The sequence below is a fragment of the Electrophorus electricus genome, chromosome 11, assembly GCF_041902795.1.
Source record: "Electrophorus electricus isolate QZ-2024a chromosome 11, ASM4190279v1, whole genome shotgun sequence".
In the NCBI taxonomy this organism is placed as follows: domain Eukaryota; kingdom Metazoa; phylum Chordata; class Actinopteri; order Gymnotiformes; family Gymnotidae; genus Electrophorus; species Electrophorus electricus.
The window spans coordinates 13547251-13561773 of record NC_137507.1 but is presented as its reverse complement, the minus strand read 5'-3'; the positions used below and the strand labels follow the sequence as shown (position 1 = coordinate 13561773).

The 14523-nt window shown below is 39.9% G+C and overlaps 3 protein-coding genes across 5 annotated transcripts; all 3 read left to right on the top strand.

Moving 5' to 3' along the window:
• Positions 1-2962: 2962 nt before the first annotated feature.
• teni.1 (thiaminase I, tandem duplicate 1) lies at positions 2963-4286 on the top strand. The gene is made up of 3 exons (XM_035528393.2): positions 2963-3150; positions 3453-3756; positions 3839-4286. The coding sequence occupies exons 1-3, from the start codon at positions 3104-3106 to the stop codon at positions 4163-4165; spliced, it is 678 nt and encodes a 225-aa protein (XP_035384286.1). The 5' UTR covers positions 2963-3103; the 3' UTR covers positions 4166-4286.
• Positions 4287-4906: 620 nt separating this feature from the next.
• On the top strand, positions 4907-8555 carry phyh (phytanoyl-CoA 2-hydroxylase). Of its 2 annotated transcripts, XM_027032080.3 has the most exons (9): positions 4907-5075; positions 5392-5444; positions 5595-5705; positions 6058-6226; positions 6393-6474; positions 6574-6755; positions 6875-7024; positions 7206-7340; positions 7530-8555. In XM_027032080.3, exons 1-9 carry the CDS (start codon positions 5007-5009, stop codon positions 7581-7583), a joined length of 1005 nt encoding a protein of 334 aa, XP_026887881.1. In that variant the 5' UTR covers positions 4907-5006; the 3' UTR covers positions 7584-8555. The 2 variants fall into 2 exon arrangements, with proteins under 2 accessions (XP_026887881.1, XP_081579695.1); XM_081723569.1 differs by lacking the exon at positions 5595-5705.
• A 152-nt stretch (positions 8556-8707) lies between these two features.
• Positions 8708-13939, top strand: ucmaa (upper zone of growth plate and cartilage matrix associated a). 2 transcript variants are annotated; one of them, XR_003412203.3, is made up of 6 exons: positions 8708-9396; positions 10754-10869; positions 11251-11307; positions 11394-11489; positions 13071-13313; positions 13656-13939. XR_003412203.3 is itself a non-coding variant. In XM_027032083.3 (6 exons), the coding sequence occupies exons 2-6, from the start codon at positions 10812-10814 to the stop codon at positions 13751-13753; spliced, it is 408 nt and encodes a 135-aa protein (XP_026887884.1). In that variant the 5' UTR covers positions 8708-9396; positions 10754-10811; the 3' UTR covers positions 13754-13939. The 2 variants fall into 2 exon arrangements, 1 of the variants encoding a protein (XP_026887884.1); XM_027032083.3 differs by having other exon boundaries at positions 13071-13169.
• Positions 13940-14523: the final 584 nt, after the last annotated feature.

The window sequence follows — 14523 nt, the reverse complement described above, 5'->3', positions numbered from 1 at the left end:
AGGCTGCCACCTGTAGGCATTGTAGCGCAATTAAGTATTCGCCACTACACTACTAAATTGCGTCCTCTGCTGGACAGCCACAACTACACTAGAGTCTACTTAACGGTTCCGGAATATGGCATGAAAGCCTTCACATACTTCCTATAGTCCACTTTCTGTAAAAAAGATATTGTTGTTGTGTATTCATTGTTCTATAAACCATGAACACTGTTTTAATAAAGGGAAATTAATGAATTAATAACGTTATTAGAATTTTAAAGTGATGATCCTGAACATTGGTCACAGGATGTTTCACACAGTTATGCAGTCAGAACCCGATAACTTTATTCGTAACTATAACAACACCAGTTACAGTTCAGTTTTGGTGAAGACTAACCCTGGTACTTAACTACAAGATATTTGTTAATAAACCCTCTTATATATTTTAGTATTTTAATATGATTGGCATCCTCAAAAGGTTGTTTGAAACTATGAAGCAGACATTGTGGGACATTGTGGTGAGGCTGAGAATGTTGATTTGAGTATGTAAGAGTACAGGCCATGCAGGAGTACTACCGACTGTTCTGTAGCCTAATGGATGGTCTGCAGAAAGAAACTGTCCCTGATCCAGCTGGGTCTGGTTTGTAACATTTCTAAACCAGATGGCAGCACCTAAAACATACTGTGGCTTAGATGTATGGGATTTCTTATGATCCCCCTGGACTTCTACAGACAATGTTTTGTATACATCTCCAGGAGTGATGGAAGTTCAACCCTAGTGATGTGTTTGGCGGACCTCCCCACCCTCTGCATATCTAGATGATTCAATGCTGTGCAGTTCTGATACCAAGTGGTGAGGCAGCCTGACAGGATGCTCTCCACAGTGCATGTGTGAAATGTCCTGTGGATGCAGGGGTTCAGGCCAAACCTCCACAAGCTTCTGAGGTAGAAGAGACACTGTTGTGCCTTCTTCACCACAGTTAGTGTGGGTGCTCCACGTGAGGTGTTTCCACCAATAAAGTGCTGGTGCTTGTGCAAGAGCTGGTGCCAGTTCCTGTGAATTAGCAAACTTCCACTTCCACTTCCACTTGCTTGAGAGCCCAAGGATTACGTATGTGGATGTAGGCATTCCATCATCCGGAAACAGAAGTTGGCAAACTTTGTATAAACTACGTGGCCATATCGCAAGTAAGTGTGTTTGTTTCTTCCATGGACCACTGATGATTCATTACTGCTGCATTTGCTGTGGCTCCCGTGCTCTTATTTGTAAATGGCCGTAAGTCATGGAAAACATCTTTATGAGGTGACTAAGATCCCGCCCTTTGTCCATTTGCATAACAGGTTCATCGGTCCCAAACCAAGATTTTGGGGCCAGAACAGCATCAATTTTTCTGCCTGAGAACCTGTGACTTTGCAGTGAAATGCACAGGACATAAAGCTGCTGACCCTCTCTACTGTAGCCCCACTGATGGTAATGGGTGCCTTCTCCTCCTGCTTCCTAAGGTCAACCATCAGCTCCGTGGTCTTGTCGACCTACTATCGTTGTGTCATAAGCAAATGACATCACAAAGTTAATTTTGCATTTTTGCTGGCACACATCCTTTGCAATTGTCTTTAGTAAAACACTCCAAAAGTGAAAATTAACTAATCCAAACAAATGAACAAAAAAATAATAATATAATATCCCAAGAGGAACAAATCTGATTTAAAAACCTTTTTTATTTTCTAAAACAAGGGAGTGGCAAAACTAATATAATTTAATATCAACCTGACTAGAAGTTAATAGGGAAAAAGTTCAAGAGTTCATGTTGAAACTCTTTGTTCATTGTTGTGACAATACAACATGTGTGGTTTCAAAACCTTTCATGATAAGTATATCAGTTGTATTTCAGCAGACTTTCAAAAACCCTTTACAGTTTATAAACTCTTGCAACAGGAAATCTTGCATATAAGATTTGAGGATTTTTAAGACTTTTTTTTATGGTGAAACAACAATGCTATGCAGATCTACAACAATAATACATCACTGTACAGAATATTTATCTGAATCTGCATACAAAGTATTTAATACAAATGAAATCCCCAAAGAGTTAGCTAAGCGCAATTTAAAAGAATTAACCCTACTTTTAACCTCAGAGAAGTTAAAACTGTAGTGGTTTGTATAATACAGGACTTCACTAACATATTGTACCAATCTGTACAGACAAAGAATAGACAAAAAATAGACAAGTCAAACTATAAGATTGGCAAATTCATTGGCACATCCCATTTCTAAGTACTTTTAATGTTTTGAGGATGTTTTAGGCATTTAGTCTTAATGAATGGATTCTGGTTGAGTACTGTTTTCTTGTTAATGGAGTTTCTCAGAGCTCATACATTTGTTATTTTATGTAATTAGAAAAGACTTTAATGATGATGTCAGTGAAGCTAAAAATTTTTTAAAAAAGAATATTTACCACACGTTAACATTTTATTACATACTCTGGGGACCATCATAGTGTATTCTGAACATTCAGTACTCAGATAAATAAATTGTTGTTATAATTGGTTAAGTACTTGAGCATTAAATATTCAAGGTGTGAAAACAGACAAAAAGCATGTATACCAGTACTGATGGAAATACACACAGTGTAACAATTAAACACACACACACAAGGAAGAGGATCCAATTGCAAGAGGTTTTATTGCGGAAATCAAACAGATCCGTGGAGTCAGGCAGGTATTCGCGGTCAGGTCATTCCAAGGTTGGTAACACAGGTCAGAGTCCGGGGGTGTCCAGGGGTCAGGCAAGAGACGAGGTCAGAGAAACAGGCGGAAGTCAAAAACCAGGAAGACAAACAGGATTCCAGAATGCTCAATACGCACCAGTACGCATACTTTATGATGTGAACGCAGGGTAGGGATGCTTATAAAAGGGGCAATAATGAGGGGAATGAGGATCAGATGATACTGATACAGATACTGAACTGTAGCCTGAGTAATGAGCGATAACCACAAAAATGCAATCGAAGGATGTCATTCCATATTGCCACATCAACGAGCACTATAAAAGTGTAATATGTGAAATTGCTTTGTATACAGATGTACTCTGTAGTGGTCATTAAAGGCCTGTGTTAAAAATAAGATGAAGTCTGATTTAATTTCTGGCTTATTTTTTCTTGTACTTCTGAGGTAAGGAGTCATTGTTATATCAATATGTTGAAAATCTTAATTTCTTCAAAAACAATAATTTTACTTGAGAATTTTAATAATTTATTCTTCTGTTCAGGTAGAGTGACTATTAATATATGTAAAATCCTACTTATTCATTAATTTTAGCTTTCTAAAGTATTGATTAATGTTATAATGCTGTATAAAAAAAATACATAACACATATATGCAAATATGTTTATTTAATATATACCGTATAACACTATATTATTACATAATGGATTGTAAATACCCTGAGATAATCTGTTTTCTCATCACTATAGCTACAGTCCAGCTTTCAAGCAACTGGAGGATGTTTATGAATACCTATGGGAAAGCAACATGCACATTGCCAACAAGACGCTCCATATCGACTTCCTGAAGCAGATGCAAAGCGGTGAGCTGCAGGCTGAGCGCTACGTTGCCTTCACCCTGCAGGACATTAACTACCTGCTTAAGATAACCAGCATGCTAAAGGAGTTGCAGGAGAAGGTGCAGACCCCAGAAGACGTGAGCGCTTTCATGAAGGGGAGATACATAAGTTACAAGAAGTTTGCGGGCTTCCTTCTCAGTCGGAATTTCCTTAAGGTAAGAGCTGGACTGCAGCAGTAGCAATATCTACAGACATTCATTTTTCTTAATGACGTTTACATGATCACCATAACTGCAGGGTGCATCTCAGATCAAGCCAACACCAACCATGAAGAAGTACCTGGCTGACTACAGAGAGGTGATGCAAACAGAGCGTGATCCTCTCTACTTCGCTGTGGCCCTCCTGCCCTGCTCCAGACTCTGGCTCTGGTTGGCTAACAAGCTGGACATACCCTCCAGCAATGCCTACTACACATGGAAGAAAGAAAATATGGAGGGCCACCCTGAGAAGCATTACAAAGCTATGCTGAACAAGTATCTAAACACAAGTGAGAAAGTGCAGAAGGCCAGTAACATCTTCAAGATGCAAATGCAGAACGAGCACGACTTCTTTGGGTCATCTTGAGCTGATAACTAGGTGTGGCTTATGATTTCAGCTGCCTTGTGACCTGTGTAAAAATGTTCAAATAGTTGAACCTTAACAGTTAATCTACTGAAAATAAGTAAATTAAAAAATAAATAAATAATATATATATATATATATATATATATATATATATATATATATATATATATATATATATATATATATATATAGGCAATGTTTTTTAACATCTGATGAATGTACCACATCACAAGAAGTAACAAAATAAATGAAAGCCTAATGTTGTGTTTATTTTCTTAAATGAATTTAATATTTGTATAATGTTAGAAGATATTGCAGTCTGTGTTGAGGCATTGCTAACTGAAGTTAACGCATTTATTGTGGGTTTGCATTTAATGAACTTTCTGTAAAAACAAGGACACATGGTGTAATTCCAACAACAGAAACAAAACCAAACAAACAAACAAAAAAAACATCTGTACACCACCTAGTTATAGATTAGCTAGCTGTAAAAGTCAATAAGAATGTAAAAAGTTTTATGTAAAACTTCATAAGAAATGAAAATATTTTCTTATTCTTATTTGGTTCCGCCAGAACTATTAGAACCTACTCAATTGATAACACTTTAATAATTAAAGGTTCTAAATATATATATATATATATATATATATATATATATATATATATATATATATATATATATATATATATATATATATATATTTATTTATTTATTTTTTATCAGAATGCGTGCATCTGGGGCAAGTGTCAATAGACTAGCTAGCTGTGTCGCTGGAAAGAAAACGCTGTTCGTAACAAGATCACCACAGTCATTTAAAGGATTTTTTGGTTGTTTTTTATTATGTCTCGACGAGCGGCAGACCGATTGAAAATTGTCCTGAATCATCTGGGCCGGCCCAACAGTGCTGTTGTATCCTTTTACAATTACGCTGAGCAGATTTAAGCAGATTTACTTTAAGCGTTTTGGAGGGAGCGCTGAGGCGCCGCTGCTCAGGATGTTTTTGGTGCGCGCTGCGGAGTAAAATTCGCACGCTAGTCCGAGGCCTTAGGAGGCCTATGACGCTAGAAAAATAGATGTTGCTGTAGATCAGACAGCTAGTATTCTTCCTAGTCTTGTTTAGTGACAGTTTATTAACTGTCGACTCATAAATATAGACCCGTTTTAACTCGCTAGGAAATTATTTTAGTCATCGTACAGTATTCCTTTTTTCTTAATTAATACAAAGGGCACAGCCTTTACCTCCTCACTGAATGCGTCATATCCCATTCAAGCGCTTCGGTAAGTGCACAAGTTTTGGTTTGGGTTTTTTTTGCTCAATGTCGTATTCTGAAATGTTGGTGTTCTCTTGCTAAGTGCACAACTTTGGCTTTTTACCCTCTTATGATGTGACACTTGTATTTCTAAAGATATGTGGCTGTTTGTGTGCAGGTACACCTTAGACACAGATGTCTTGAGCCCAGAACAGAGAATTTCTTATGAAGAAAATGGCTTCATTCTCATTAAAAATCTTGTTTCTGAAGAGGACATAAATAAGTTTAGGCAAGACTTCACTACAAAACACGAGACTCAACACTTTCTTAATAATGGAATATTTGAGATGTAATTTTGCAGGACAGGAGTAATATGTATGTTCTGTGAGTTTCAGTTCATTGAAATTCTGATAATTGGAATTGCACTTTTGCAGGACAGCACCTCCAATAGCCATTTCTTACAAATGTCAGTTGCACAAACCTTTTTTAATTAATATGCTTTCCACACATCTTGACTGAAATTTTAAAATCATTATTTGAGAAATTTCAGAAATTAAGTGAACACAAGGTGGCAGTATATTCTCTAAAATGTTAAAATATTTTAATTTTAATTGTGCACGTATGCGTTCATGTACCTGCAGGGCAGAGTTTGAGCGTATCTGTAGACGAGATGTAAGAATCCCTGGCTTGCTGGTGATGAGAGATGTAGCCATTGCTAAGTCGGAGTTCGTCCACGATGAGAAGGCCGTGTCGAAACTTCAGGACTTCCAGGAGGACCCCGAGCTGTTTCGGTACTGCATGTTGCCCCAGGTAAACAAACACACACACACACACACACAACACACGTGTAAACTGTAAGCTTTAAAGTGCTTTTCTGTAAGCTTGAGTGCAGTGTCTCAGCCAAAATGCTGAGACAGGTCAGCAAATGCCTTACGGACAATGGGGCGAGAACAGTTTCTGATTGTGCATAGAACAGATTCTAAAATATGTGGAGTGTTTCACTGGACCCAACATCATGGCTATGCACACGATGCTCATCAACAAGCCCCCTGATGCAGGTACACACACAAGCACACCCTCATCAAGCTTTTGAAGTCAACCTGACATGTAGTCATGCAGAACCAGCATGAAAGGTGCATGCATGTGCTCTGTCTCAGGGAAGAAGACCTCTCGCCACCCCATGCATCAGGACCTGCACTACTTCCCTTTCCGACCTGCTGACCGCATTGTGTGTGCCTGGACAGCCATGGAGAAGGTGGACCGCCAAAACGGCTGCCTGGTTGTAATGCCGGGTTCGCACAAGGGCACCCTGCACGAGCATGACTACCCGGAGTGGGAGGTGAGAGGGCAGGGAGCCCTTGCCAGGATTGAGGAGAATGGCCAAGGCTTTTTGCCATGCGAACGGCGCTGCCTCCTGAATCAGAACGTGCTTCTTTTTCTGTCCTCCTCTCCACTCAGGGTGGGGTGAACAAGCTGTACCACGGCATTCAGAACTTCGAGCCCAGTCATGCCAGAGTGTACGTGGAGATGGAGAAAGGAGACACCTTGTTTTTTCACCCTTTGCTTATCCATGGCTCAGGGATGAACAAAACCCCAGGTTTCCGGAAGGTAGTTACTGATACAGGACATTTAAATCCTTTCAACAGACAGTCTAGAAAGGAAAGGGATGATCCCATTTTGGTGGTGCACTGTAGCTGAGTGAAAAGCTCTGGGACACGTCACTACAACAAGTGAGAGATTGCAGTCTGTGTAGCCAGTAATCAGTGTATGTTTGTGTGTGTATGTTTAGGCCATCTCCTGTCACTATGCCAGTGCTGACTGCTACTATATTGATGTGGAGGGAACTACCCAGGAAAACATCAGTAAGGAAGTGCAGGAGCTTGCATACAAAAAATATAAAATGGACAACTCCGTTTCCTTTCAGGTAAGATTCTGGCTGCCTCAACCCCTCTTACTATGACCCTGTGTGTGTGCACACATGCGTGTTTGTGGTCATGTGGGTATGTATGTGTGCGTGTGTGTAACATAACCAGCAGTTATACTGTGTTAACATGGATTGCCCATGCATTGCAGATGTAAGCTCACTTTGTGTGTATGTGCTCTACATGTACAGGACACCTGGTTTTTGAGGGCTCGCCTGGTTCAGGGAGAGAGGACATCAATGTGATCCTCCGTTCTCACGTCATGAGCCTGTCACAACAGACACTTAGGCCCACAGGCATGGTGCCTGGTACTCAACAGTGCAGAAATGTTGTCTTTGAGAACATGTATTTTAATAAATTAAAATAATAAACCATAATATTAATTATAATGGGGTAATGGTGTAGCATATCAGCAGATGTAAAATATCCTGCAAGTCTGTTTTTTGCCTGCCACTGATAAATAACTAGATCAGTTTGAATTGACTTAATAGCACATGATTCTAATTTGTGACCAGGATATAGGACTGTATGATATTCAACACAGACCAGACAAAAGACACAGAAGAGCTGTAAACAGCAGGGCAGACTAGCGTGGGAGAACTTTGGAAGATAGAACAGAGAGTAAGGCAAGGCGAGTTCATTTGTATAGCACAATGGTGCTTTACAGAAATACGAATAATTGAATATAAAGCATAAAAGCATCAAAATAATTCTGACATGTATGTAAAAACAATAAATTAGTGACAGAAGTAATTCACTATATTATTATTCTAAAACCCAGAAATGTTTAAAGGGTATGGTCTACTTAAGATTCACCTCTATCTATGCCATATTTAATAAGACCTACCAGACTACCTCACTAACATTGCACACATTGCATCAGAATGTAATCAGGTGGTTTGTGTCAACATGCTTTATCTGCAGTCACTGGCATTGAAAATGGTGAACTGATGTTTGGAAGGGGATGAGGACAAATTAGTTTCCTTTTAAGTCTACAGAAGAGAATGTTTTTCCTGCAGTTGGAATGGAATGAGGTCTAAGCCAGTTTAAACAAAAGTTGATTTTGTCTACACACTGTTGCCTTCACACAAGGCTGTTAATTGTAAAAATGTTAGATATTCTACTATTGTTTTATTTAGATTTTTAATAATTTGAAAGTAATTATTCCATGCTTGTTGTTTTGTCATTATGCTAAAAATAAATTAACTTGGATGTTACCTACCTTTGAATGTAATATTGACATACACTGAAAGCTATTGTGTTTTATGTATCTACCATTTTTGCACCTTAATGGGCCTTTGTATGGTACCAAGTTGAACTAATCCTGAATCATGTTATTTAGATTCCTGATTGTGTTTTAACTAAATAGAGCAAGAATATAGTGTTTTAATAACGAATTTTCCACACATTAATATACATCTTCATGTCTTAGAGCATAATATGATTGATATCTGATACATTTAAGGAACACTTAAGAACTTAAGACTGGTCATTATGCTATTTCAGGGCTTATAATGGTAGTACATAATACACTCTGACAGGTTGCCTCTTTTACATCAGCTCCACACCTACTAAAACACCTCCCAAACTGGGAAATACAGAGAAAGATTGCAGGTGATTGTGTGAATTTGGCAATGCGTTCTATTTGCAACTGTTTATTTTTGCTAGCAGGACATAAACGTAGTGCCCTTTAAGCAGCTCTGAGAGGAGAAGAAGGTGTTCAGTTGTAAGGCAGGACTGTAGATGTCTGACTGGGAGCAGGGAAAACCAGTCCCTGTGCCTAAGCAGTCCAGTGTGTGGAAGAGGATCTCTGAAAAAGCCATCTTTCTCTTGAAGTGATCTTTCACATGCCGCATTGTTGTGCTAAGGCTCACATATCTCTGTGTGTGTGTGTGTGTGTGTGTGTGTGTGTGTGTGAGAGTTTACTGGCATTGGAGATGACTGAGGCTGTGGTAAACACCATTTCCTGGACAATCTACCTCGTGCAGGCTACAAACCAAAGAAACTACCTGATGATATCCATGCAGAAAGACCCCGTTTACACAGCAAGGAAAACAGGCAAGCACATGGACAAACATGCACACCACAGTGCGTTATGTATCAAGTACAGTGTCATGATCTGCAGGGGAACATTTCTAGTGCTTATCATATAGAGCTTCAGATTCAGTCACAGAGCCTAGAGGTCGGTCTGTAAAACTTAAAGCTTAAAATGTCCAACCCATTCCTTCATCTTTATGAGAAATAAATAGGGAGGGCCAACATTTGCTTATTTTGATGCCTGTTGAAAAAAAATCAATAGCCCAGCAATGGCATTTATTTGGTTAATTAACAAACCACTGTGGTATGAATGAACAGTAACAATGAGATCATCTGGGGAATTTGGTTGTTGTTGTTTTTAGTCTTTTACCTTTATTTATATGTGCTGTGTGAATGCCAACTATAGAAACATTGTTAGAAAAATTACTGGAATCTGACATACTTCACATATAAAGACACCTGCATGCCTGCGCACGCGCACACACACACACACACACACACACACACACACACACACACACACACACACACACACACACACACACACACACACACAAGCATATAAATACAGTCCTTGGCTCTTGGGCAGGAAAATACTTTCCGTTCCTCAGAGTCTGGGACTGTCACATGCTGCAAAATTGTAAATGCTACTGAGTGGGCCCCACTTATACACACATACAAGTTAGAGTTCTCATGTTAATCTTGAAAATTAGCTGTGGGTTTTATTATATCACGATTGATCTGCACATTTAGGTATGTAAGGAGAGACCCTTTAGGACACATTTTTATGAGAGAGAAAGATATGGTATCATTGACTACATACAAGCTGTATTTCATCATCAGTATGTAAATAGCATCGTGGCCACTCTGTCATTAGTTCAGACTATTGCTCATCACTAATGGATTCTCTGATGTCAGCCACATAAATGGCGGTATGATGTAGGTGAGCCATGCTGATAGATAAATATACTGCATTAAGCGGTTAAATTCAGCATAGCAAATCTCCTAGGAGACCAGTGGCTACATGTGGAATTCATCTCAGACAGATCTTGCGCGCACACACACGCACACAGCTGATCTACTGTGAAAACCCTAACCTAATGATGAGTCATCTAATTAAACCATACTGAAAGCTTTTAAATTAATACTGGACTATGAGAGCACAGGGTTTGTGTGCACACACTCACACATCCACACCGTGTCCTACTGCCGGGGATGTATTGGTGGAGCTTCATCTCTCTAATGCTTTGACACTCTTTCTCTCAGTACCTCACTTGCTCCTCCTGTGTTCTCCTGGGTGAAATTCCAGCTCGCCCCTTCAATCTCTCCTCCTCTTCCTCCTCCTCCTCTTGCTCACACCTCTTGCCCCCTGCACCAGGTCCCAGGACTGTGGATACAGTTCCTGCAGAATGCTCTTTGCACATACTGCCTGAACCATGGCCTGGGTGCATATAGTTCTCCTGACCCTGCTGCCCACCATGGTGATCCTGAATGGTGAGTCCCTCATTTGTGATTGTGCGCATCTGTGCATGAGTGTGCATGCATGCAGAGAGAAAGAATGAAGTGGCTTCTAGCACTAGGATTGTAGTACTAATTTTTTGTTTGCTAGATTGTCTCCTAGATTGTATAAATTACTTTGTTTCCTATATTGTATAAGCTAATTTATTATATTTAGGTACAGTGCCAGTTTTTTATTTGATTGTGCAGATTTTCAACTTTTGAAAATAATTATTTGTAATATTTTTAAATATATATTATTTTTAGCGTATCAAACTCTAATAAGGGAGGTTTTTTTCCCCAAAAGACATAATAATCTGTGAATTCTGATGCCAGTATGTCCAGTTAGATGTTGACTCACAGAATTCTCTGTCTCAGTGCTGTCTGAAGTAGAAAGTGCAGCAGTCAAGGATGGAAAAGTCAGTAAACCCCAAGGTTAGTTGACACACACACAAACACATGCACCCAATCTCAAAGCTTACCTGTAAATGGTTTTGTATTTACTTTTCTTCATCCTGTAGAATCACCTGCACAGGTTTTCAGGACAGCATCGGACGCTTCTAACTTCTTCAAACGTCGTGGCCGAAGATCCTACAAATCGGCAAATGAATATAATGGTGAGCTTCATTGGTCCTCAACCTTTCCCAGCGTTAGCGCAATGTTCCTGTCCATTAATCTAAAAACTCAAGGCTGATTTTTTAACACTTGCACTTTTATGCCTTAAGCATTTGACACAGCAGTTAGTGGCTTTCAATAGGCTAACAGTGAAGCTCTGGAATTGCACTAACCAGAATAATTCTGCTTTTATTTGTTGTGTGAAAAATAAATAAATAAACATTAACCTCACTGCAGGACACTGCGTTGTTTAATAGATCATAAACCTGTAAGGGTTCGTTCTCACAGATCAGATGTCGCTAAATACGCTGGATCCAATTTGGTCAGCCAACTAAATATATGTATGAGGCAAAGTTGCAGAAGCTTGTTTTCTTAAGCGAGGGAGTGTTTTAGACATCTCCGCTGTCAGTCAGTAAAACTATAGGGCCATTGCATCTGTATTGCTGTGCGCGCAGGTGGTTTGAGGTTGCATTCAGAAGCCTTGTGAGTGCTGATTATGGTAAGTATAGATAAAATAAGTGAACGCACAAAAACAGCAGCAGGCTTGGTAAAGATAGCCACGCTGAGATGCTTATTTAGTAACAAGGAGGCCGAGCGCCATCTCTTTACCCTACCAGCACGGTGGCTGAGGTGTGGAAATGTTATGGGATGCGTCTGCAGGATGGGAGCAAGAAAGCAGCTGGAGCCGAGAGAGTCGCGTGCAGAGCCAGGAATGCGCTTATCCCCCGTCCGTTTGCACAGAAAGAGAGTGGCGAGTAAAAGGGAGCGACAGATGATGCAGTAGGCAACTGTACGGTTATTCCGGAAGAGCACAACACTCTATACGATGAAAGTAAAACTGAAGATAGTGGAGTCAGTAGTTAATACAAATACATTTACTTTAGAATAATATTTATTACTTTAATACATTTTATATGTACTATACGTCCACGTTTTTTATAAGCATCATGCGTAGTGGGCTCAGTACTGATTTGGAAGGCACTCAAATCATGGGAGTTTAGAAATACGTTCGTGTTACTCTTGGCAATCCCACTGAAATCGGCTTTCTTTATGCTGGCATTAGTTGAGTCTGTCTGTGAGCTTTGGAAGACTCCCAAAGGAAATGACAGTGTTATGGTGCAGAGCCAGAGGGGGTATATTTACTGGAGGATACATGAAACCATTTCTGTATTGTAGAATTATAGATCTGAAGTTGCATTGGCCTTAGCTATACACCTCCTATACATACTGCTCTCCTTCTGGCCTACACACAGGAAAACACTTACCCCAAATATGTGCAAACTATCAGTCACGCTCAGCATGCTATCTACATCCAGCTTTTACGTGACAGAAACTGGTCAGACACCCACTGAATCTAAAATAAGCATTTAATAGGCAAAAATGAAATGAATGAACCACAGCAGTCTTTCTCTGGTGTATTCGATGCTTTACCTGGGTATTAGGCTAGATTTCGCTTAGATTATGGGTGTTAAAGTTGAATTAACCCTAAGCACTATAGTAAAGACACCCAGAGCCTGGCTCAGGTAAAGGCAGCCTCTATGCATTTCCAAAGAGTGAACGGACTCTGTGCTGTTTGCATGCAGCGGAGCAGAGAGTACAATTGGCCGCCACTGAGCGCCGGAGGGAGTACTACGAGGAGCAGGCAAAGGAGTACGAGACCCATCGGGAGGAGGAGCGAGATGGTGAGATCCTTTTGACTTAAACAGCTGAAGTGCTCCACAGTCCCCTTACATCTGCCATCTGCAAGAGGAATCAATGGCCGAGGACTCAAATGACATGCTACAGCCGACCGATCAAGGCGCCCCGGCATACTGAAGTTCAATTCAGTAAGCTTTATTGGCATGACCATATGCAATAATAGTACTGCCAAAGCAGTATTACAATAAACAACGTAAATGAACCTTTGCAATTGAGGAAATTAAGAATTCTGTTGTAATAAAGAACTTGAAAAGAACTGTAATTGATATGAATAACTGGAAGAAGTGAAAAGAAAGGAAAATAAATACTTGCTACGTCCCAGCGAGTTACCGACAATGACATCAGCCTGAATAGGAGGCCTCAGCATGTTTGTTTTGATATATTATCAACCCATGCAGCTTGTATAGCTTGAAAGGAGTTTCTTCTCCGTTCATGTCTTCGCTGCACTTTCCGTCTCGTCCCGTTTCCAGAGCAGCATGAGCGGCGTCGGCAGATGATGGCACAATGGTGGCAGTATCACTACGACGGGTACTACCCACGGTACCCTTGGCACCAGGCCTACGTCTGAGCAAGCATACCACGTCTCCAGCTTTTAAACACGTGCCAACATGTGGATTGAGTTAAATGCTTTTACTCCCCCACCCACCCTAAACAATATTTAATTTGCACCTTCTATATCTTGTACGTACAATGTCAGTATATGATACTCATTGATACTGCTTGTCTTCCCTATTAAACATGTAAATTCAATTTAGATTTGTTATTTTTCTTTTCAACTTTTATTGACTGTAAACATTCCTTGATCCTTTTGTCACTTTGTACTTTGATAACAAAAAAAACATTACTGGTTTTAAAGATATAGCAAAGTACTGTTATTGGAAATGTTTCAGAATCAATGGCTTAAAAGCACTGGGATCAGTTACCCGTCTGGAATCTCAGAATTAACTTAAATCCTCGAAAACAATCAAGTCCTGACTTGTAAAGAAATGACCCTGCTTTTTCAGCGCTAGTGCCAGGTAGATAGCCGCTCCACTTCACCAGGAGAAAACCAACCAAAAGTCCATGATGCACATAAGAAATTAAGAATGATCCAATTGACACCTGTACTGACCAACTCAAAACTCCAAATAATGGATGAGTGAACAGTTGGACCAGATGGCAAAATTGGAGGATTTAAGTGAAATGCGCATGGGTGTATCGTATATAAAGCCGTACTAGCAGCCCTCTGCAGAAGTCATCTAACGGGCAGAAGGGCTGTTTTTTTGGCTGCAGAATATGAACATTCCTGCACCAAAAGCCTAGACGGTAAGAGAGCGGGTTGCCCTACTAAGATTTACT

Coding starts and splice junctions, on each gene's coding strand:
- teni.1 (XM_035528393.2), top strand. CDS start 3,104: ATGAAGTCTGATTTAATTTCTGGCTTATTTTTTCTTGTACTTCTGAG. Junction 3,151..3,452: donor TTTTTTCTTGTACTTCTGAG/GTAAGGAGTCAT, acceptor TCATCACTATAG/CTACAGTCCAGCTTTCAAGC. Junction 3,757..3,838: donor TCAGTCGGAATTTCCTTAAG/GTAAGAGCTGGA, acceptor CCATAACTGCAG/GGTGCATCTCAGATCAAGCC.
- phyh (XM_027032080.3), top strand. CDS start 5,007: ATGTCTCGACGAGCGGCAGACCGATTGAAAATTGTCCTGAATCATCTG. Junction 5,076..5,391: donor GCCGGCCCAACAGTGCTGTT/GTATCCTTTTAC, acceptor ATTAATACAAAG/GGCACAGCCTTTACCTCCTC. Junction 7,025..7,205: donor AAACCCCAGGTTTCCGGAAG/GTAGTTACTGAT, acceptor GTGTATGTTTAG/GCCATCTCCTGTCACTATGC.
- ucmaa (XM_027032083.3), top strand. CDS start 10,812: ATGGCCTGGGTGCATATAGTTCTCCTGACCCTGCTGCCCACCATGGTG. Junction 10,870..11,250: donor CACCATGGTGATCCTGAATG/GTGAGTCCCTCA, acceptor TCTCTGTCTCAG/TGCTGTCTGAAGTAGAAAGT. Junction 11,490..13,070: donor ATCGGCAAATGAATATAATG/GTGAGCTTCATT, acceptor GTTTGCATGCAG/CGGAGCAGAGAGTACAATTG.